Here is a 24,486-nt window from a genome sequence, read left to right as displayed (position 1 = left end):
TCTGTCTGTCTGTCAGTCCTCACCAGCCATGGTAACCATGTTGTCTGTCTGTCTGTCAGTCCTCACCAGCCATGGTAACCATGTTGTCTGTCTGTCTGTCAGTCCTCACCAGCCATGGTAACCATGTTGTCTGTCTGTCTGTCTGTCAGTCCTCACCAGCCATGGTAACCATGTTGTCTGTCTGTCTGTCGCAGTCCTCACCAGCCATGGTAACCATGTTGTCTGTCTGTCTGTCAGTCCTCACCAGCCATGGTAACCATGTTGTCTGTCTGTCTGTCAGTCCTCACCAGCCATGGTAACCATGTTGTCTGTCTGTCTGTCAGTCCTCACCAGCCATGGTAACCATGTTGTCTGTCTGTCTGTCAGTCCTCACCAGCCATGGTAACCATGTTGTCTGTCTGTCTGTCAGTCCTCACCAGCCATGGTAACCATGTTGTCTGTCTGTCTGTCAGTCCTCACCAGCCATGGTAACCATGTTGTCTGTCTGTCTGTCAGTCCTCACCAGCCATGGTAACCATGTTGTCTGTCTGTCTGTCTGTCAGTCCTCACCAGCCATGGTAACCATGTTGTCTGTCTGTCTGTCAGTCCTCACCAGCCATGGTAACCATGTTGTCTGTCTGTCTGTCAGTCCTCACCAGCCATGGTAACCATGTTGTCTGTCTGTCTGTCAGTCCTCACCAGCCATGGTAACCATGTTGTCTGTCTGTCTGTCAGTCCTCACCAGCCATGGTAAACAGGTTGTCTGTCTGTCTGTCAGTCCTCACCAGCCATGGTAAACAGGTTGTCTGTCTGTCTGTCAGTCCTCACCAGCCATGGTAACCATGTTGTCTGTCTGTCTGTCAGTCCTCACCAGCCATGGTAACCATGTTGTCTGTCTGTCTGTCAGTCCTCACCAGCCATGGTAACCATGTTGTCTGTCTGTCTGTCAGTCCTCACCAGCCATGGTAACCATGTTGTCTGTCTGTCTGTCAGTCCTCACCAGCCATGGTAAACAGGTTGTCTGTCTGTCTGTCAGTCCTCACCAGCCATGGTAACCATGTTGTCTGTCTGTCTGTCAGTCCTCACCAGCCATGGTAAACAGGTTGTCTGTCTGTCTGTCAGTCCTCACCAGCCATGGTAACCATGTTGTCTGTCTGTCTGTCAGTCCTCACCAGCCATGGTAACCATGTTGTCTGTCTGTCTGTCAGTCCTCACCAGCCATGGTAAACAGGTTGTCTGTCCTTACCAGCCTCTATTCCCTATATCAGGTTTCCCTACCCCTGCTCTATATAGAGCACTACATTTGACCAGAGCCCTGGTCAAGCTACTACAAGCAGACCTCACCCAGACTGCCTGCTATTTTCTGCCCAGGCATGTGCACAGACAGAGCCCTAAGGGTGCTATAGCACCTGCCCCACCAAAGGTCTGTCTACAGACCTGCTTCTATCTCTTCCCTTACCAGCCATGTGACTGTTGTTGCTCCAGCTGGTCCACAACAGTCTACCTTCCTGTCATTCAGATGAAATGAAGTCATGTGACTGACAGTCCTGAGGTTCTAAATGACTCATTTGATGCGTCCCAAATAGCACCCAATTCCCTTTATAGCGCACTACTTTTATGTGCTCTGGTCAAATTTTTTCCACTATATTAGGGAATAGGGTGTGATTTGGGCCTCTCAACACGCAACGTGAACGACGGTCTTCACCAGCCTGTTGTGCCAGAGGAAGTCTATAGATCAAGTAAGCCATCAACAACATAGCTCTCTTTTGTCCCATCCTCGTTCACTGCATTTACTACAGCCTGGTCTCAGATACGTTTGTGCTCTTTCAACTCCATTGCTCCATTTTTGGCATGACAACAATCAGTGACAAGGAGTTGGCATGACAACAATCAGTGACAAGGTGTTGGCATGACAACAATCAGTGACAAGGACACAAACAGACTGACACTCGGGCTTTCCTCTGAATGGCTGTTTTTCCTAAGATGGGCTTTCCATTGAATGGCTGTTTTTCCTAAGATGGGCTTTCCATTGAATGGCTGTTTTTCCTAAGATGGGCTTTCCTCTGAATGGCTGTTTTTCCTAAGATGGGCTTTCCTCTGAATGGCTGTTTTTCCTAAGATGGGCTTTCCATTGAATGGCTGTTTTTCCTAAGATGGGCCTTCCTCTGAATGGCTGTTTTTCTCTCTTACTTTAGGAATAAATCAAGATTATTTTTTTTTTTCAGTCTTGAGTCCTTTATATAGTATTTATAGTGGGGCCATCTTCTTGGCTGGCTGAGAGGAAAAGGACTTTGCCTTTTAAATGTGATCTGTAACCCTAGAAACCTTGAATAGGAAACAGCTGGGGGGGGGGGGGGGGGGGGTCAGTGGTAATGAAAACGGCACAAGTTGCCTGTTGAGCTGCTGTCAGCCGAGCAGCAGTGGGGCTAGGTCTGTGTCACAAATGTCAGCCTATTTTCTATATAGTGCACTACTTTTGAACAGAGACCTATGGGCCCTGGTTAAAAGTAGTGCACTAAATAGATTAAAGGGTGCCATTTTGGATGCAGACCTAGCTGAATGCGGCAAGGGCCTCCGGGAGCAGCCGCTCTGATGGAAAACCCATTTGGTTTCATTCATACCAGCATTGGAGGTATGCTGAGCTGATCAACACTGACCTGGACAAAAGAACACGGCTGGGCTGGGAGTCTTGATTCAATTCTGATATATGTTTTAAATGACATGCTTTGATATTGTTAATGAAGATGGATTTCATCACGTACAATATGTCACAATACGGCCAACATCATGTCACTTCCTTGTGATGGAGACCTTTCACGCAGGCCAGGAAGAGCAAAGATTGACGGGTGTTCAAATTCAATCTAATGTAAAGTATACAGCTATAATCATACTGAGATGAAGGTGGTGTGAAATGTTTTAGGAGAAATTATCTTCGCAAATCACAAATGACGTGTCATGAAGCGAGGTAATACTGTAGCCTAACCACATTAAAACGAGATTAAAAAACCACTAGCTTTTTACTACCCGCTCTACTCAGAGCACGTCCTCTGAATCCTCTCACAGGCGGCCATCTTTCTACTCAGAGCCCGTCCTCTGAATCCTCTCACAGGCGGCCATCTTTCTACTCAGAGCCCGTCCTCTGAATCCTCTCACAGACGGCCATCTTTCTACTCAGAGCCCGTCCTCTGAATCCTCTCACAGACGGCCATCTTTCTACTCAGAGCACGTCCTCTGAATCCTCTCACAGACGGCCATCTTTCTACTCAGAGCCCGTCCTCTGAATCCTCTCACAGACGGCCATCTTTCTACTCAGAGCCCGTCCTCTGAATCCTCTCACAGACGGCCATCTTTCTACTCAGAGCCCGTCCTCTGAATCCTCTCACAGACGGCCATCTTTCTACTCAGAGCACGTCCTCTGAATCCTCACAGACGGCCATCTTTCTACTCAGAGCACGTCCTCTGAATCCTCTCACAGGCGGCCATCTTTCTACTCAGAGCCCGTCCTCTGAATCCTCTCACAGACGGCCATCTTTCTACTCAGAGCACGTCCTCTGAATCCTCTCACAGACGGCCATCTTTCTACTCAGAGCCCGTCCTCTGAATCCTCACAGACGGCCATCTTTCTACTCAGAGCCCATCCTCTAAATCCTCACAGACGGCCATCTTTCCTCTTGCTGTATCTCACCAAGGCTCTAAGACAGAAATGGCACCCTATTCCCTTTTATAGAGTACTACTTTTGAGCAGAGCTCTATACATATTAGGGAATACGGTGCCATTTGGGACACAGCTAAGGGACTCACCACCAGCCAGGCCAGCCGGTCATTGTCATGTGGTGCAGTATAGATGTTCCAGTGGACCCTGTAGCGGTGACCTGTCTGACCCTGTAGCGGTGACCTGTCTGACCCTGTAGCGGTGACCTGTCTGACCCTGTAGTGGTGACCTGTCTGACCCTTCTGTAATGGGCTCAGGTAGTTGTTGTGCTACTGCTGGTTAGACGGACGACCTGTAGAGCTACCGCTGGTTAGACGGACGACCTGTAGAGCTACCGCTGGTTAGACGGACGACCTGTAGAGCTACCGCTGGTTAGACGGACGACCTGTAGAGCTACCGCTGGTTAGACGGACGACCTGTAGAGCTACCGCTGGTTAGACGGACGACCTGTAGAGCTACCGCTGGTTAGACGGACGACCTGTAGAGCTACCGCTGGTTAGACGGACGACCTGTAGAGCTACCGCTGGTTAGACGGACGACCTGTAGAGCTACCGCTGGTTAGACGGACGACCTGTAGAGCTACCGCTGGTTAGACGGACGACCTGTAGAGCTACCGCTGGTTAGACGGACGACCTGTAGAGCTACCGCTGGTTAGACGGACGACCTGTAGAGCTACCGCTGGTTAGACGGACGACCTGTAGAGCTACTGCTTGGTCTGAATAACAGCTGTTGAAGGGGCTCAGTAGGTCCTACTACAGCTGGTCTATGGTAGAGAGTACTGTAGAATAAATTGATACAGATACTGTTACTGCTCAGCCTGGATAATGTCTGACATCAGGCTGGCCAACCAAAAAGACACATTATATACATACCAGTTGAAGTCGGAAGTTTACATACACCTTAGTCAAATACATTTAAACTCAGTTTTTCACAATTCCTGGCATTTAATCCGAGTAAAAACGCCCTGTCTACGGTCAGTTAGGATCACCACTTTATTTTAAGAATGTGAAATGTCAGAATAATAGTTGAGAGAACTATTTATTTCAGCTTTTATTTCTTTCATCACATTCCCAGTGGGTCAGAAGTTTACATACACTCAATTAGTATTTGGTAGCATTGCCTTTAAATTGTTTAACTTGGGTCAAACGTTTCGGGTAGCCTTCCACAAGCTTCCCACAATAAGTTGGATGAATTTTGGTCCATTCCTCCTGACAGAGCTGGTGTAACTGAGTCAGGTTTGTTGTCCTCCTTGCTCGCACACGCTTTTTTCAGTTCTGCCCACAAATTTTCTATGGGATTGAGATCAATGTTCAACTAATGAAGCCTCTTCACAAGGTTTACCTGGAGGCAGCTAACGTTAGGGATGCTGAGAACAACGTTAGCGAAGCTACCGTGACCCCCCCGCTGTCACTTCAACGTCCACTGTAGCCGGTGGAGGCAGAACATTTAGAATCAATGCGAATTGGCTCAAAATGTTCCCATGTCTAGAGTTCCAAAACAACGTCATGTTCTGCAAATATTGTAGAGGGCAGAAACAGGCGGGCAACTCGTCCTTCGTGTCAGGAAACCCGGATCTGAAAAGCGATAGCGTAGCGAAACATAACATCTCGCGGCGGCATATCCAGTGCAGAGATCTGTACCTGTTGAGACAGGTGAAACCATCAGGCACGGTGTCTGAGGAGGAGAAGAGGAAGCAGCTGAAAATAAAGATAAACATCGCATACTTCATTGCGAAAGAAGAACCTTTTGTCAAATGTGGGCCTGCTTAGCAGACTCCAACACAGAAACGGAGTCGACGTTAATCCCACATACAATGATGTAAAATGTGCGGAGATGATCGGTCAAATTGCTGACATAATGAGAGAGAGAGCCTGTCAGCGAAACTGAAAGCCGCAAAGTATCTTGCCGTTCTAATAGACGGAGACACTGATATATCCAACACCGAAGGAGAGATTGTCTACGTGCGGTTGATGGAGGATGGGAAGCCAGTCAATCTCCTGGTCGGACAACAGACCCTTGAGCACTCTCATGCCAATGGCAAGTTGTTCCTCTTTATAGGCTTTATTCTTGTGTAAAGTTGAATCATTATTCATAATAGAGATCATTTCATTTAGTTTGTCAGAAATACTTTTGTATAATAGGTTTTTGTGTTGTCATTCGAAGTGTTTTGGACGCCACCAAGGACACATTTCGTGCTGTTTGCCCTGAGGAGGATGGAGGGTCATGGATGAAGAGGTGCATCTCCTTCGGGGCAGATGGTGCCTCAGTGAACATGGGCCACCGTGGGGGAGTGATTGCACCACCTGCAGAGAGAGGCAGGGGGGCATATAATCCCTATCCACTGTATGCCACATAGGTTTGTAACTAATAAATTCTCTATGATTTAGTTGTATTTTCTAGCAGAGAATGTTAAACACTACTGTGTGTGTGTGTGTGTGTGTGTGTGTGTGTGTGTGTGTGTGTGTGTGTGTGTCTGTGTGTGCTGGAATGGTAAATACCACAGAATTATTGTTTTCTGTTGGCACAAGAGACGGGGGGGGAAGGAGACGGTGAATTGTTTGGAAGATTCTGTTCTGACTTTCACAGACTAGAGCGGTCTTTCAGAGTGCTAAACTCTGACACATGGCCAGAAGACCAGGCCAGCCTTCACACCTTTGGCGATGGTGGTGTGGCAGACCTGATGAGGCATTTCAAGGAGCCTCTAGAGAGGTAAGAATTTATTTGACACTGCATTGCCATATGAGACAATGTTATGTTTGCATATTTGCAAACTCACTTGCTCTGTTCAATCCTGCAGATCAGGTTGTGCAACATGGCTGCAATCCAGGATGAGTGGCAAGGGGCTGAAAATCCTGGTCAGCCACAATTTCAAGGACAAGTCCTACAGTGGCCCGTGGGAGACCATGTTGACAAAGGACCCCTACAGGCACGATTACAAGGTAGACTTACAGTCCTGAGTGGTTATGTATGGTATCCTATGGTTGGTTTTGATAAGTTAAAGGTAAGAGTTTAAATGAAATTGAAAGATATAATCTTTTCCCTAGAACATACTGGAGTTGGTACAGCTTATGCTGGTGCTGCCCATTTCAGCGGCCCAATGTGAGCGAGGCTTCTCTGCGCAGAACCGGATTAAGAATTCGACATGAAGCTCTCTTGGGGTCTCCACCACCGAAGACCTGATGAGGATCAGCCTGGAGGGGTCTTCTGTCGAGGAGTTGGATCCCACTCCTGCCGTGGACCGCTGGCTGACCTCTATGCATGCCAGACGGCCAACATACAGAAGCAGCTGGACAACTGATATACTTAGCGTCTAGTAGCCATGGGTCAATGTGTGATTTTGGTGGTATGTGCTGTTCCACAGATGTGTGTCCCTTAGTACACTCACGCAGTATAAATACGTATGTAATAAATTGTTTGTTAATAAACTCTGTGTTACATTTTTCACTGTGCTCCTAAATTTCTTTGTGTGCTCCTACATTATTTCATTTAGGAGCGCATGTACTCCTTGGGGAAAAGGTTAGCGTAGAGAGACAAAGTGGAGTCGCAATTCAATGGCTCAAACACGAGACGTATGTGGCAGGGTCTACTGTCAATCACGGACTATAAAAAGAAAACCAACGCCGTCGCGGACATTGACATTTTGCACTCAGACAATTTAAACAACTTCTTTGCTCACTTTGAGGACGACACAGTGGGACCGACACGGCCCGCTACTAAAACCTGTGGGCTCTCCTTCTCCGTGGCCGACGTGAGTAAAACATTTAAACGTGTTAACCCTCGCAAGGCTGCAGGCCCAAACGGCATCCCTAGCCACGTCCTCAGAGCATGCGTAGACCAGCTGGCTGGTGTGTTTACAGGCATATTCAATCTCTCCCTATTCCCAGTCTGCTGTCCCCACATGCTTCAAGATGGCCACCATTGTTCCTGTACCCAAGAAGGCAAAGGTAACTGAACTAAATGACTATCGCCCCGTTGCACTCACTTCTGTCATCATGAAGTGCTTTGAGAGACTAGTCAAGGATCATATCACCTCCACCTTAACGGTCACCCTAGACCCACTTCAGTTTGCTTTCCGCCCCAATAGGTCCACTTGATGATGCAATCGCCATAACACTGCCCTATCCCATCTGGACAAGAGGAATACCTATGTAAGAATGCTGTTCATTGACTACAGCTCAGCATTTAACACCATAGTACCCTCCAAACTCGTCATTAAGCTCGAGACCCTGGGTCTGAACCCCGCCCTGTGCAACTGGGTTCTGGACTTTCTGATGGGCCGCCCCCAGGTGGTGAAGGTAAGAAACAACATCTCCACCTGCTGATCCTCAACACTGGGGCTACCAACAACGACGAGACGGCTTACAGGGAGGAGGTGAGAGCCCTCGGAGTGTGGTGTCAGGAAAACAACCTCTCACTCAATGTCAACAAAACAAAGGAGATGATCGTGGACTTCAGGAAACAGTAGAGGGAGCACCCCCCCCCCCCCCCCCCCCCCCCATCCACTTCGACGGGACAGTTGTGGAAAAGGTGCAAAGTTTCACGTTCCTCGGCGTACACATCACGGACAAACTGAAATGGTCCACCCACACAGACAGTGGTTTCTTCATGCAGCGCACCGACAGGAGGCTGAAGAAATTTGGCTTGTCACCTAAAACCCTCACAAACTTTTACAGAGGCACAATCGAGAGCATCCTGTCGGGCTGCATCAACGCCTGGTACGGCAACTGCACCGCCCTCAACCGCAAGGCTCTCCAGAGGGTAGTGTGGTCTGCACAACGCATCACCAGGGGAAAACTACCTGCCCTCCAAAAAGATCATCAAGGACAACAACCACCCGAGCCACTGCCTGTTCACCCCGCTATCATCCAGAAGGCGAGATCAGTACAGATACATCAAAAATGAAAACAGCTTCTATATCAAGGCCATCAGACTGTTAAACTGTTGGGGGTAGGGGGCAGTATTGACACGGCCGGATAAAAAACGTACCCGATTTAATCTGGTTACTACTCCTGCCCAGTAACTAGAATATGCATATAATTATTGGCTTTGGATAGAAAACACCCTAAAGTTTCTAAAACTGTTTGAATGGTGTCTGAGTATAACAGAACTCATATGATAGGCAAAAACCTGAGAGGATTCTATATGGGAAGTGGCCTGTCTGACAAGTTGTTCTTCATCTTGGCTCTTTTTATTGAAGACTGAGGATCTTTGCTCTAACGTGACACTTTCTACGGCTCCCATAGGCTCTCAGAGCCTGGGAAAAAGCTGAACGATATCGAGGCAGCCTCTGGCTGAAACACATTATCGCTTTTGGCAAGTGGCCGATCAGAGTACTATGGGCTTAGGCGCGTGCCCGAGTCGACCCCATGCTTTATTTTCTTTCGTCTGTTTACCTAAATGCAGATTCCCGGTCGGAATATTATCGCTTTTTTACGAGAAAAATGGCATAAAAATGGATTTTAAACAGCGGTTGACATGCTTCGAAGTACGGTAATGGAATATTTAGACATTTTTTGTCACGAAATGCGCCATGCTCGTAACCCTTATTTACCCTTTCGGATAGTGTCTTGAACGCACGAACAAAACGCCGCTATTTGGATATAACTATGGATTATTTGGGACCAAACCAACATTTGTTATTCAAGTAGAAGTCCTGAGAGTGCATTCTGACGAAGAACACCAAAGGTAATAGCATTTTTCTTATAGTAAATCTGACTTTGGTGAGTGCTAAACTTGCTGGGTGTCTAAATAGCTAGCCCTGTGATGCCGGGCTATCTACTTAGAATATTGCAAAATGTGCTTTCACCGAAAAGCTATTTTAAAATCGGACATATCGAGTGCATAGAGGAGTTCTGTATCTATAATTCTTTAAATAATTGTTATGCTTTTTGTGAACGTTTATCGTGAGTAATTTAGTAAATTCAACCGGAAGTTTGCGGGGGGTATGCTAGTTCTGAACGTCACATGCTAATGTAAAAAGCTGGTTTTTGATATAAATATGAACTTCATTGAACAAAACATGCATGTATTGTATAACATAATGTCCTAGGTGTGTCATCTGATGAAGATCATCAAAGGTTAGTGCTGCATTTAGCTGTCTTCTGGGTTTTTGTGACATTATATGCTAGCTTGAAAAATGGGTGTCTGATTATTTCTGGCTGGGTACTCTGCTGACACAATCTAATGTTTTGCTTTCGTTGTAAAGCCTTTTTGAAATCCGACAGTGTGGTTAGATTAACGAGAGTCTTGTCTTTAAAATGGTGTAAAATAGTCATATGTTTGAGAAATTGAAGTAATAGCATTTCTAAGGTATTTGAATAACGCGCCACAGGATTCCACTGGCTGTTACGTAGGTGGGAGGATTTCGTCCCGCCGGCCTTAGAGAAGTTAAATAGCCATCACCAGCATAGAGTGGCTGCTGCCAACATAGACTCAAATCCCTGGCCCCCACCCCATCATTGGTCCTTTAGTCTGCCTGCTGCTCCACCTATGGTAATTTCCCCCCTCCCCCTCAATGGTCCTTTAGTCTGCCGGCTGTTCCCCCTATGGTCATCACCCCCTCCCCCTCAGTCTTTACTGTGCCTCCACCCCTTAGGACATGTACTTATTCATGTATTTATTCATTATTCATTTAGTGTTTTTTATGTGGACTAGGTAGGGGAAAGGGGATGGGAAGGGGGGTGAGGACTAGGTAGGGGATGGGAAGGGGGGTGAGGACTAGGTAGGGGAAGGGAAGGGGGGTGAGGACTCGGTAGGGGATGGATGGGATGGGGGAGTGAGGACTAGGTAGGGGATGGGGGGTGAGGACTAGGTAGGGGATGGGGGGTGAGGACTCGGTAGGGGATGGGGGTGAGGACTAGGTAGGGGATGGGGGTGAGGACTAGGTAGGGGATGGGGGAGTGAGGACTAGGTAGGGGATGGGAAGGGGTAGTGAGGACTAGGTGGGGGATGGGAAGGGGTAGTGAGGACTAGGTAGGGGATGGGAAGGGGTAGTGAGGACCAGGTGGGGGATGGGAAGGGGTAGTGAGGACTAGGTGGGGGATGGGAAGGGGTAGTGAGGACCAGGTAGGGGATGGGAAGGGGTAGTGAGGACTAGGTGGGGGATGGGAAGGGGTAGTGAGGACTAGGTGGGGGATGGGAAGGGGTAGTGAGAACTAGGTGGGGGATGGGAAGGGGTAGTGAGGACTAGGTGGGGGATGGGAAGGGGTAGTGAGGACTAGGTGGGGGATGGGAAGGGGTAGTGAGAACTAGGTGGGGGATGGGAAGGGGTAGTGAGGACTAGGTGGGGGATGGGAAGGGGTAGTGAGGACTAGGTGGGGGATGGGAAGGGGTAGTGAGGACTAGGTGGGGGATGGGAAGGGGGAGTGAGGACTAGGTGGGGGATGGGAAGGGGTAGTGAGGACTAGGTGGGGGATGGGAAGGGGTAGTGAGGACCAGGTGGGGGATGGGAAGGGGTAGTGAGGACCAGGTGGGGGATGGGAAGGGGTAGTGAGGACTAGGTGGGGGATGGGAAGGGGTAGTGAGGACTAGGTAGGGGATGGGAAGGGGTAGTGAGGACCAGGTAGGGGATGGGAAGGGGTAGTGAGGACTAGGTGGGGGATGGGAAGGGGTAGTGAGGACTAGGTGGGGGATGGGAAGGGGTAGTGAGGACTAGGTGGGGGATGGGAAGGGGTAGTGAGGACTAGGTGGGGGATGGGAAGGGGTAGTGAGGACTAGGTGGGGGATGGGAAGGGGTAGTGAGGACCAGGTAGGGGATGGGAAGGGGTAGTGAGGACTAGGTGGGGGATGGGAAGGGGTAGTGAGGACTAGGTGGGGGATGGGAAGGGGTAGTGAGGACTAGGTGGGGGATGGGAAGGGGTAGTGAGGACTAGGTGGGGGATGGGAAGGGGTAGTGAGGACTAGGTGGGGGATGGGAAGGGGTAGTGAGAACTAGGTGGGGGATGGGAAGGGGTAGTGAGGACTAGGTGGGGGATGGGAAGGGGTAGTGAGGACTAGGTGGGGGATGGGAAGGGGTAGTGAGGACTAGGTGGGGGATGGGAAGGGGTAGTGAGAACTAGGTGGGGGATGGGAAGGGGTAGTGAGAACTAGGTGGGGGATGGGAAGGGGTAGTGAGGACCAGGTGGGGGATGGGAAGGGGTAGTGAGGACTAGGTGGGGGATGGGAAGGGGTAGTGAGGACTAGGTGGGGGATGGGAAGGGGTAGTGAGGACTAGGTGGGGGATGGGAAGGGCTAGTGAGGACTAGGTGGGGGATGGGAAGGGGTAGTGAGAACTAGGTGGGGGATGGGAAGGGGTAGTGAGGACTAGGTGGGGGATGGGAAGGGGTAGTGAGGACTAGGTGGGGGATGGGAAGGGGTAGTGAGGACTAGGTGGGGGATGGGAAGGGGTAGTGAGAACTAGGTGGGGGATGGGAAGGGGTAGTGAGGACCAGGTGGGGGATGGGAAGGGGTAGTGAGGACTAGGTGGGGGATGGGAAGGGGTAGTGAGGACTAGGTGGGGGATGGGAAGGGGTAGTGAGGACTAGGTGGGGGATGGGAAGGGGTAGTGAGGACTAGGTGGGGGATGGGAAGGGAAGGGGTAGTGAGGACTAGGTGGGGGATGGGAAGGGGTAGTGAGGACTAGGTGGGGGATGGGAAGGGGTAGTGAGGACTAGGTGGGGGATGGGAAGGGGTAGTGAGGACTAGGTGGGGGATGGGAAGGGGTAGTGAGGACTAGGTGGGGGATGGGAAGGGAAGGGGTAGTGAGGACTAGGTGGGGGATGGGAAGGGGTAGTGAGGACTAGGTGGGGGATGGGAAGGGGTAGTGAGGACTAGGTGGGGGATGGGAAGGGGTAGTGAGGACTAGGTGGGGGATGGGAAGGGGTAGTGAGGACTAGGTGGGGGATGGGAAGGGAAGGGGTAGTGAGGACTAGGTGGGGGATGGGAAGGGGTAGTGAGGACTAGGTGGGGGATGGGAAGGGGTAGTGAGGACCAGGTGGGGGATGGGAAGGGGTAGTGAGGACTAGGTGGGGGATGGGAAGGGGTAGTGAGGACTAGGTGGGGGATGGGAAGGGGTAGTGAGGACCAGGTGGGGGATGGGAAGGGGTAGTGAGGACTAGGTGGGGGATGGGAAGGGGTAGTGAGGACTAGGTGGGGGATGGGAAGGGGTAGTGAGGACTAGGTGGGGGATGGGAAGGGGTAGTGAGGACTAGGTAGGGGATGGGAAGGGGTAGTGAGGACTAGGTGGGGGATGGGAAGGGGTAGTGAGGACTAGGTGGGGGATGGGAAGGGGTAGTGAGGACTAGGTGGGGGATGGGAAGGGGTAGTGAGGACTAGGTGGGGGATGGGAAGGGGTAGTGAGGACTAGGTGGGGGATGGGAAGGGGTAGTGAGGACTAGGTGGGGGATGGGAAGGGGTAGTGAGAACTAGGTGGGGGATGGGAAGGGGTAGTGAGGACTAGGTGGGGGATGGGAAGGGGTAGTGAGGACTAGGTGGGGGATGGGAAGGGGTAGTGAGGACTAGGTGGGGGATGGGAAGGGGTAGTGAGGACTAGGTGGGGGATGGGAAGGGGTAGTGAGGACTAGGTGGGGGATGGGAAGGGGTAGTGAGGACTAGGTGGGGGATGGGAAGGGGTAGTGAGGACTAGGTGGGGGATGGGAAGGGGTAGTGAGGACTAGGTGGGGGATGGGAAGGGGTAGTGAGGACTAGGTGGGGGATGGGAAGGGGTAGTGAGGACTAGGTGGGGGATGGGAAGGGGTAGTGAGGACTAGGTGGGGGATGGGAAGGGAAGGGGTAGTGAGGACTAGGTGGGGGATGGGAAGGGGTAGTGAGGACTAGGTGGGGGATGGGAAGGGGTAGTGAGGACCAGGTAGGGGATGGGAAGGGGTAGTGAGGACTAGGTGGGGGATGGGAAGGGGTAGTGAGGACTAGGTGGGGGATGGGAAGGGGTAGTGAGGACTAGGTGGGGGATGGGAAGGGAAGGGGTAGTGAGGACTAGGTAGGGGATGGGAAGGGGTAGTGAGGACTAGGTGGGGGATGGGAAGGGGTAGTGAGGACCAGGTAGGGGATGGGAAGGGGTAGTGAGGACTAGGTGGGGGATGGGAAGGGAAGGGGTAGTGAGAACTAGGTGGGGGATGGGAAGGGGTAGTGAGGACCAGGTAGGGGATGGGAAGGGGTAGTGAGGACTAGGTGGGGGATGGGAAGGGGTAGTGAGGACTAGGTGGGGGATGGGAAGGGGTAGTGAGGACTAGGTGGGGGATGGGAAGGGGAGGTGAGGACTAGGTGGGGGATGGGAAGGGGTAGTGAGGACTAGGTGGGGGATGGGAAGGGGTAGTGAGGACTAGGTGGGGGATGGGAAGGGGTAGTGAGGACCAGGTGGGGGATGGGAAGGGGTAGTGAGGACTAGGTGGGGGATGGGAAGGGGTAGTGAGGACCAGGTAGGGGTAGTGAGGACTAGGTGGGGGATGGGAAGGGAAGGGGTAGTGAGAACTAGGTGGGGGATGGGAAGGGGTAGTGAGGACCAGGTAGGGGATGGGAAGGGGAGGTAGGGGTGTGGGATTCTACACCTGGGACAAACAAGACAAAACAAAAACAGTGAAACCTGCTCCCCAGAAACACCAGTTATGTCAGGTACAATTCCTGCTGTTAATATTTAGCCCAGGCAGACCGACTGCTGCATCACCAGACAAGAACATTCTCAAAACACACAACACTCACCATGAAAGAAAAGCTGACAACGTCAAGGCCTGAAACTTCCAGATCCGGCCACAGCTTCATCCCCATTACAGTGTCAAACAGATAAATGGTCTCCCATCTATCCCACCTTTGAAGTTTTAAAGTTAGGTTGAACAAAAGACACTGTGTTCGAGACTTTATGAAGTGAACGACGGTGTTTTCTTTGATATGTCACTATACTAGGGCAACTCTAAATACGCAGATGACAGAGTAGGTAAAAGGAGTTTTATTTCTTCAGGGAATAGGTATCTCTTCAGTGTTTTCTCATTTGGTTATGTGCAGATTTTCACTGGCAAGTAATAGCTTTAATAGCTGGGTCTTGAAAAAGGTATTTAACCGAAACGTTGATAACGTGCGGAGGTAAAATCATTTGTATGGGATTTTTTTTAGTATTTTTATTTACTGACCCACAAGCGAGAAAAAGCATGCTAGTGTGATTGTTAACAGTAGCTGTAACAAATGAGAAGATCAGATCATCAGACTAAAAAGAACAACTAAAAACGGTGAAATGACCGACTTCGATCCAAACAAAAACACAAGCGTCAACACATGACCACCATGAAGAAATCCCAGCACGACCCTCTCACACCACAGGGTGACATATACAGTGAACTGATATGACACAGTAGCCTTAGAGTTCATTAAAAACACACCGTCCTCCATTACGCTTCACACTGCCTTCAAAATGTTCTACTTCATACTTAAAGACTTTGTTGTTCCACAAGTTCCACAGATGCTGCTTTTCCACTTCGCCACCAGTCTAATACGAGTGGATAGGCCCTTATGTTGTACTAGGGATATTTTTTCCATATCTACGGCTGACTGAGGAATTGTGAAGAGCAGAATCCGACAACCTCCGCAAAATCAAAACAGTTACTTTGCGAGGTGTTGAAGTTTACAGTCATTGTTAATTAAACGCCCGCTGAAAAGTACCAGTGGTCTGGCCTTGGCCCCAAGTGAGAGCAGGCCCGCAGCAGGCCCAGTGAGACACGGGTGCCGGCCCACGTAGATGGAAACAGAACAGTTCTGAGACTTTTGGGTAAAACACCGGGGTTATACCTGTATGGAAATGCACCTACAGTCACACAGTCACTGCAAGCGAAGGTGCCAATTAACATTCCCATTGTTGGAATTCCCCCCATGATCATCATGACAAAATCTGCATTCCAATGGCTTCAACATCATCTCACAGCTATTAGCATTAGCATCAAGCACAGATTACTATACAGCTATTAGCATCACCCTTCATAACTGCCACTCAGGGATGAATACAGTTTTATTGAATAGGACACCTCACATCTATTAGCATTAGCAGCTATTAGCATAGGACACCTCATGTCTATTAGCATTAGCTATTAGCATAGCACACCTCACGTCTATTAGCATTAGCTATTAGCATAGGACACCTCACGTCTATTAGCATTAGCTATTAGCATAGGACACCTCACGTCTATTAGCATTAGCAGGTAGCACAGGCTGGTGTTAACAGCTCTGTTAAGGCGTCCGCATGCTTCCCAGCCGAAACATTGTGCATATATTATGATGATATTTTGTGACGTTTTTGTTCGTTTTGGACTTCAGTGAGGGTTTTTTCGGGTTGTTTTTCGGCTGTGTGCCCGAAAGCCGAAGTTCAGAGCCAAAGTCTACGTCCCTTCGTCTGTGATTGGTCAATAATAGGGATTCTTCAATAAAGCATTTGTTGTCATTCAACGAGAGACGGCTCGTTTTCACAAATGTTTTCATTGAGAAACATTGCACCATACATCTTAGATGTACATTTGCGTGACTAAGATCTCCTCAGTAAAAACATCCAAATTAATGACAGATTCCTTGAGTTATTTTAGATGAATTCTTGACTATTTTGAGGAAGTTTATACTGACTACGGTGTCTCAAAATGGACAAACAGTACTATTGCCGCAAAGGTCTTTTAAAGGAGTATGCAAGCACACTCGTTTGGTCCGGCTAGCCGAGTTCGGCCAGGCGCCAGCCGAACTGATGCATGCCGATGCCTTTACAGTGGCTTTTCACACAGAAGCCAAGAAGACACAGCCCAAATGAAACCGTTTTTGACCAGGGCCAATATGGAAAAAGACACCATTGGTGACACATCCACAGGTTGAGGCCAAGACACAGGCAGACTGAACCTTTCTCTCTCTAATACTACGTGTGGCGGATATCGGTCCGTCCACCTGCCTGCCTGTCGAGGCCTTTAAAAACGTCCCTTAGCTACGGCCTTCATTCTAAATCCTACGTGCGGCAGCTAGTGGCTCGCCTGACTGTCTGGTCCAGGCCTTTAAAATGTCCCTCAGCTACACCCTTCATTCTAATCCTTAGCTGACCACGGACTGCCTGGACACAATGCCACAAAGCCAAAGGACAGTTAACAGTAGCTAAAAGAACCGTGGCGATGTATTGAGAATGTGTTCTCAGTTAATCCGCTGTGATTAGAATCTCCTTCCAGCGAAGCGATCAATGTGTTCCAGGTCAGTGAGCAACAATATCAAGCTGAAGCTCCTCTACTCCATGCGTCTTGGCTGTTTCTTTACGTAACACACAATCAACTAAGACTCCGCTCAAAACACATCCGAGTCTGCTTCCCAAATGCTAACCTATTCTCTATGTAGTGCACGACTTTTAACCAGAGCACAGCCATTTGGGACAGAACCCTTCCAATTCATTTAAACCCTCATCTCAATCTCAGCAGGGAATAAAGAGATTGAATGCATTTTAACAGGGTGACGTAAGGTTCTCTATAAAACTGTTAAAAAGACACTCGATAGTCAAGGTAGCCGAACCCAGGCAGACTGAGTACACGTCCTCTATTGAAGCTGTGATGACAAACGCAGGCAGGAGTGTAACCCTGTATGAAACTGATCTGACAGTCGTCTGAAAGCTTGTGACAAAGTCTGTGTCCCAAATGGCACCCATTTAGTGCACTACACTTGACCCAAAGTAGTGCACTATATATAGGGAATAGGGTGCCATTTGGTACAGTCAAGACGCCAAGTTTCCAAATATGACTCCAGATTTTCGAGAAAAAGGACAATGGAGAAAGAGACAGAGTCCTCTTCAGACAGTCAGAACATGTAGTTATGGAATTAAATGAACATTTATTTGTCACGTGAACAGAATACAACAAGTAAAACATACAGTGAAATACTCACAAGCTCTTCCTCAACTATGCAGAGTTCAATATCAAAAAGGTACAAATAGAAAATTCCAGAACAGGATCTTTAAAAAAAACAAAAAAAAGTACGGAATTCTATGATCGTACCAGCTGTGCATCTACACAGCTCAGATCTGGTCTATACAGCTCTATACAGCTCAGATCTGGTCTATACAGCTCAGATCTGCTCTATACAGCTCTACACAGCTCAGATCTGCTCTATACAGCTCTATACAGCTCAGATCTGCTCTATACAGCTCTACACAGCTCAGATCTGCTCTATACAGCTCTATACAGCTCAGATCTGCTCTATACAGCACTACACAGCTCAGATCTGGTCTATACAGCTCTATACAGCTCAGATCTGGTCTATACAGCTCTACACAGCTCAAATCTGCTCTATACAGCTCTACACAGCTCAGATCTGGTCTATACAGCTCTACACAGCTCAGATCTGCTCTATACAGCTCTATACAGCTCAGATCTGGTCTATACAGCTCTACACAGCTCAGATCTGGTCTATACAGCTCAGATCTGGTCTATACAGCTCTATACAGCTCAGATCTGGTCTATACAGCTCTATACAGCTCAGATCTGGTCTATACAGCTCTATACAGCTCAGATCTGGTCTATACAGCTAAGATCTGCTCTATACAGCTCAGATCTGGTCTATACAGCTCTATACAGCTCAGATCTGGTCTATACAGCTCTATACAGCTCAGATCTGGTCTATACAGCTCAGATCTGGTCTATACAGCTCTATACAGCTCAGATCTGCTCTATACAGCTCAGATCTGGTCTATACAGCTCAGATCTGGTCTATACAGCTCAGATCTGGTCTATACAACTCAGATCTGGTCTATACAGCTCTATACAGCTCAGATTTGGTCTATACAGCTCTATACAGCTAAGATCTGGTCTATACAGCTCATATCTGGTCTATACAGCTCAGATCTGGTCTATACAGCTCATATCTGGTCTATACAGCTCTATACAGCTCAGATCTGCTCTATACAGCTCAGATCTGGTCTATACAGCTCAGATCTGGTCTATACAGCTCAGATCTGGTCTATACAACTCAGATCTGGTCTATACAGCTCTATACAGCTCAGATTTGGTCTATACAGCTCTATACAGCTAAGATCTGGTCTATACAGCTCATATCTGGTCTATACAGCTCAGATCTGGTCTATACAGCTCAGATCTGGTCTATACAGCTCAGATCTGGTCTATACAGCTCAGATCTGGTCTATACAGCTCTATACAGCTCAGATCTGGTCTATACAGCTCTATACAGCTCAGATCTGGTCTATACAGCTCTATACAGCTCAGATCTGGTCTATACAGCTCTATATAGTTCAGATCTGCTCAGATCTGCTCTATACAGCTCAGATCTGCTCTATACAGCTCATATCTGGTCTATACAGCTCAGATCTAGTCTATACAGCTCTATACAGCTCAGATCTGGTCTATACAGCTCTATACAGCTCAGATCTGGTCTATACAGCTCAGATCTGGTCTATACAGCTCTATACAGCTCTGATCTGGTCTATACAGCTCTATACAGCTCAGATCTGCTCTATACGTTCACCGGACGTGCTTGTTGCACCCGACAACTACTATGATTATTATTATTTGACCATGCTGGTCATTTATGAACATGTTAACCATGTTCTGTTATAAAACTCCTAGGGAGTTTTTCCTAGCCACCGTGCTTCTTTCACATGCATTGCTTGCTGTTTGGGGTTTTAGGCTGGGTTTCTGTACAGCACTTTGAGATATCAGCTGATGTACAAAGGGCTATATAAATACATTTGATTTGAAATTTGATTTATACAGCTCAGATCTGGTCTATACAGCTCTATATAGTTCAGATCTGGTCTATACAGCTCTATATAGTTCAGATCTGGTCTATACAGCTCTATACAGCTCAGATCTGGTCTATACAGCTCTATACAGCTCATATCTGGTCTATACAGCTCTATACAGCTCAGATCTGGTCTATACAGCTCTATACAGCTCATATCTGGTCTATACAGCTCTATATAGTTCAGATCTGGTCTATACAGCTCTATACAGCTCAGATCTGGTCTATACAGCTCGATACAGCTCATATCTGGTCTATACAGCTCTATATAGTTCAGATCTGGTCTATACAGCTCTATACAGCTCAGGTCTGCTCTATACAGCTCAGATCTGCTCTATACAGCTCTATACAGCTCAGATCTGGTCTATACAGCTCTATACAGCTCAGATCTGGTCTATACAGCTCTATACAGCTCAGATCTGGTCTATACAGCTCTATACAGCTCATATCTGGTCTATACAGCTCTATATAGTTCAGATCTGGTCTGGTCTATACAGCTCAGATCTGCTCTATACAGCTCATATCTGGTCTATACAGCTCAGATCTGGTCTATACAGCTCTATACAGCTCAGATCTGGTCTATACAGCTCTATACAGCTCAGATCTGGTCTATACAGCTCAGATCTGGTCTATACAGCCCTATACAGCTCAGATCTGGTCTATACAGCGCAGATCTGGTCTATACAGCTCTATATAGTTCAGATCTGGTCTGGTCTATACAGCCCAGATCTGGTCTATACAGCTCTAATCTGGTCTGGTCTATACAGCTCATATCTGGTCTATACAGCTCAGATCTGGTCTATAAAGAAGATGCTGCAGAGTCTACTGATCCAAATCAGATCTGATCTCCAGGCCGACCGTGAAACTTTGGCTCCCATCACACACACACACACCTCACCTCACCTCACCTCCAGGAACTAAATGCAATACAATACACCACAATGTCAAAGTGGAATTATTTTTGGGGAAATTCTTACAAATGAAAAGCTGAAATATATATTGAGTCAATAAGTATTCAACCCATTTGTTATGGCAAGTCTAAACACGTTGTTTTAATTGTTGGACATAAGACTGTAAAAACACCAAGAAATCGTCTCCAATTGATTTAAGTATGGAAATCTGTTCCAAAGTATTCCCACGTATAATAGAGAGATATACAGTGAGCTCCAAAATTATTGAGACAGTGACTAATTTTTGATTGTTTTGGCTCTGTACTCCAGCAGTTTGGTTAAAGTGCAGACTGTCAGCTTTAATGTGAGGGTATTTTCACCCATATCGGGTGAACTGTTTAGAAATTACAGCACTTTTTGTACATCATCCCCTCATTCTAGGGGACCAAAAGTATTGGGCCAAATCACTTATAGTTTATTAAAGTAGTCAAAAGTTTAGTATTTGGTCCCATATTCCTAGCACGTAATGACTACATCAAAGTGCGTGGCTCTAAGAACTTGCTGTTTGTTTTGATTATACTGGAGTACAGAGCCAAAACAACAAAACATTTGTCACTGTTCCAATACTTTGAGCTCACTGTATGTGATCGTATAGAAATGTAAGGTTTAAAATGATTATCTAAAAATGACAGAATAACCACTGGGCTTAATTTAGAGAAACATTAAACAACATGTTGATAACTGGTGACCAACTAAAATAACACAGAATGTGTTTTATATTCAGTTCTTTAACAAATAAAACACTATGTTAAATAATACAACAATATCTTAAATGTTCCTGATGCAAAACCATTCCTGAGACGCAGAGCATAGAAAATAAAGTGTACAATTAGATATGAACTATTTTAAAATGTAATTTGATACATATCAGGTTTAATTTGCTCATCTATGGCCATAATATTGGCTCAAATGACATTCATTCAAACTATGTTTCATTATTGAACACTGTTAAATACTGTAAATCATTTAATGTACTAAATGAAGTTTAGTTCCAAAACAACAAACACTTTGAAGGTCATTTCTGAAGCTTCTATATTACAATAGTCTACACACCGTAAAAATACATTGGATTTTACACAGCATACTACGATTCCCAGAGTGCATTTCAACTCCCAGAGTGCAATGCTCCGCCCAGGGCTGCCAGCTGGCTACTGTTAGCAAGCCCAGAGAAACAGGAAGTAGTCTAAATGTATTGTTGTCATAGATAAATTGAGCACATTTGACATTACTTTTTAGTTGTAATCATATTATAATGCTCACATGAATATCATGCTGAATATATGTTCATGTCATTATCACAAAAAAAATATTAGAATTTAGTTGCTAGTAGAATAGCGTTCCAATGCAAATGTAATGTGGAAAATAGTTTGTTGTTCTGGAACTAAACCTCCCTTCCACTGCACTGCTTTGTAACACCTGTTGCTTAGTTGTTTTGGTGGGCTGGTCCTCATCTGCTTTGTAAACAAATTACTCCCAGTTTTCTGGAGCCAGTTGTCAACAAGCTGCGGACGTGGAGGTATGATGTTTTCCTTAGAAGAAGCCATGCTGTCAGCTAGCCAGGCTACTTGCTTCTCAAATGTGGCTCGCGCTGTGTCAGCTGCATGCACAAGTAGCCTGGCTAGCTTACTACCGCCCCCTAGAGAAGACAAGTAGCCTGGCTAGCTTACTACCGCCCTCTTGAGAAGACAAGTAGCCTGGCTAGCTTACTACCGCCCCCTAGATAAGACTAGTAGCCTGGCTAGCTTACTACCGCCCCCTAGATAAGACAAGTAGCCTGGCTAGCTAACTACTGCCCCCTAGAGAAGACAAGTAGCTTGGCTACCTTACTACCGCCCCCTAGAGAAGACCAGTAGCCTGGCTAGCTTACTACCGCCCCCTAGAGAAGACAAGTAGCCTGGCTAGCTTACTACCGCCCCCCTAGAGAAGACAAGTAGCCTGGCTAGCTTACTACCGCCCCCTAGAGAAGACAAGTAGCCTGGCTAGCTTACTACCGCCCCCTAGAGAAGACAAGTAGCCTGGCTAGCTTACTACCGCCCCCTAGAGAAGACAAGTAGCCTGGCTAGCTTACTACCGCCCCCTAGAGAAGATTCAGACAAATTACTGGACAGACTGGATCCTCTCAATCGATATGACATATGACATGAGACACATTTGACAGAAGTACCATAAGTAACAAAAATTCTAGTACCGAACCGTTTATCATGTTCTATAATCAAAAAAGTACCAACGTTTCAGTGTACTCGTTGAAGTTTCAGTGTACTCGTAGAAAGCACGAGGTGCACTTTGGACACCTGGTAGTGCTTCAGCAGTTGTCCTCTTGTTATGGCAGTAATTTCAGACCTTATTAGAGCTATTTACAACTTGTCAGAAATGTCCAGTTGATCAACTGGATCAATGTCAGCTCATGTTTTTAGCCCATAGATTCTGTTGTAATGTTAGACACTCAGATATCACATGAACATACATAAAACAAGCACCGGGGCATAGGGAGCACAGGGAGCACCGGGGCATAGGGAGCACCGGGGCATAGAGAGCACCGGCATAGGGAGCACCGGCATACCGGCATAGGGGGAGCACCGGTATAAGGAGCACCGGTATAGGGAGCACCGGTATACAGGTATAGGGAGCACTGGTATAGGGAGCACCGGTATACAGGTATAGGGAGCACTGGTATAGGGAGCACCGGTATACAGGTATAGGGAGCACCGGCATACGGAGCACCGGTATACAGGTATAGGGAGCACTGGTATAGGGAGCACCGGTATACAGGTATAGGGAGCACCGGCATACGGAGCACCGGTATACAGGTATAGGGAGCACTGGTATAGGGAGCACCGGCATACAGGTATAGGGAGCACCGGCATACGGAGCACCGGTATAGGGAATGGGTTGTCATTTGGGACGCATCCTTTGCGAATCAAGCTGTGTTTAACCTCTCTAGGGTAGGGGGCAGTATTTGCACGGCCGGATAAAAAAAACGTACCTGATTTAATCTGGTTATTACTACTGCCCAGAAACTAGAATATGCATATACTTGTTTGATTTGGATAGAAAACACCCTAAAGTTTCTAAAACTGTTTGAATGGTGTCTGTGAGTATAACAGAACTCATATGGCAGGCAAAAACCTGAGAAGATTCCTTACAGGAAGTGCCCTCTCTGACCATTTCTTGGCCTTCTACACTCTCTTTATTGAAAACTGAGGATCTCTGCTGTAACGTGACACTTCCTACGGCTCCCATAGGCTCTCAGAAGGCGGCAGAACGTTGAATGATGACTTTGCAGCCCATGGCTGAAAAACAGTAGCGCATTTGGATAGTGGTCGATCAGAGAACAATGAGACTGGGGGCGCGTGCACGAGACGACTCCATGTTTTTATTTTTTCATCTTTGAACGAAAACAGGGTTTCCCGGTCGGAATATTATCGCTTTTTTACGAGAAAAATCGCATAAAAATTGATTTTAAACAGCAGTTGACATGCTTCGAAGTACGGTAATGGAATATTTAGAATTTTTTTGTCACGAAACGCGTCGGGCGCGTCACCTTTCGTCACCCTTCGGATAGTGTCTTGAATGCACAAACAAAACAGAGGATATTTGAACATAACTATGGATTATTTTGAACCAAACCAACATTTCTTATTGAAGTAGAAGTCCTGGGAGTGCATTCTGACGAAGAACAGCAAAGGTAATCCAATTTTTCTTATAGTAAATCTGAGTTTGGTGAGTGCCAAACTTGGTGGGTGTCAAAATAGCTAGCCCGTGATGGCGAGCTATCTACTCAGAATATTGCAAAATGTGCTTTTGCCGAAAAGCTATTTTAAAATCGGACATAGCGAGTGCATAGAGGAGTTCTGTATCTATAATTCTTAAAATAATTCTTATGTTTTTTGTGAACGTTTATCGTGAGTAATTTAGTAAATTCACCAGAAGTTTGCGGTGGGTATGCTAGTTCTGAACGTCACATGCTAATGTAAAAAGCTGGTTTTTGATATAAATATGAACTTGATTGAACAAAACATGCATGTATTGTATAACATAATGTCCTAGGAGTGTCATCTGATGAAGATCATCAAAGGTTAGTGCTGCATTTAGCTGTGGTTT

The 24,486-nt window shown here is 47.3% G+C and overlaps 2 protein-coding genes across 5 annotated transcripts in view; one reads left to right on the top strand and one right to left on the bottom strand.

Annotated features, from left to right (window-relative positions):
* LOC106581531 (rho guanine nucleotide exchange factor TIAM1) overlaps window positions 1–24,486 on the bottom strand; it is a 169,406-nt gene that overhangs the window by 95,788 nt on the left and 49,132 nt on the right. The window lies entirely within an intron of this gene.
* On the top strand, window positions 5,340–7,121 carry LOC145862462 (uncharacterized). Its single transcript, XM_082966798.1, has 4 exons — window positions 5,340–6,047; window positions 6,278–6,400; window positions 6,489–6,630; window positions 6,736–7,121. The coding sequence occupies exons 1-4, from the start codon at window positions 6,037–6,039 to the stop codon at window positions 6,835–6,837; spliced, it is 378 nt and encodes a 125-aa protein (XP_082822924.1). The 5' UTR covers window positions 5,340–6,036; the 3' UTR covers window positions 6,838–7,121.

This window comes from Salmo salar, chromosome 20 (assembly GCF_965601325.2).
Source record: "Salmo salar chromosome 20, fSalSal1, whole genome shotgun sequence".
Taxonomy (NCBI): domain Eukaryota; kingdom Metazoa; phylum Chordata; class Actinopteri; order Salmoniformes; family Salmonidae; genus Salmo; species Salmo salar.
This window is presented reverse-complemented; position numbering and strand designations above follow the sequence as displayed.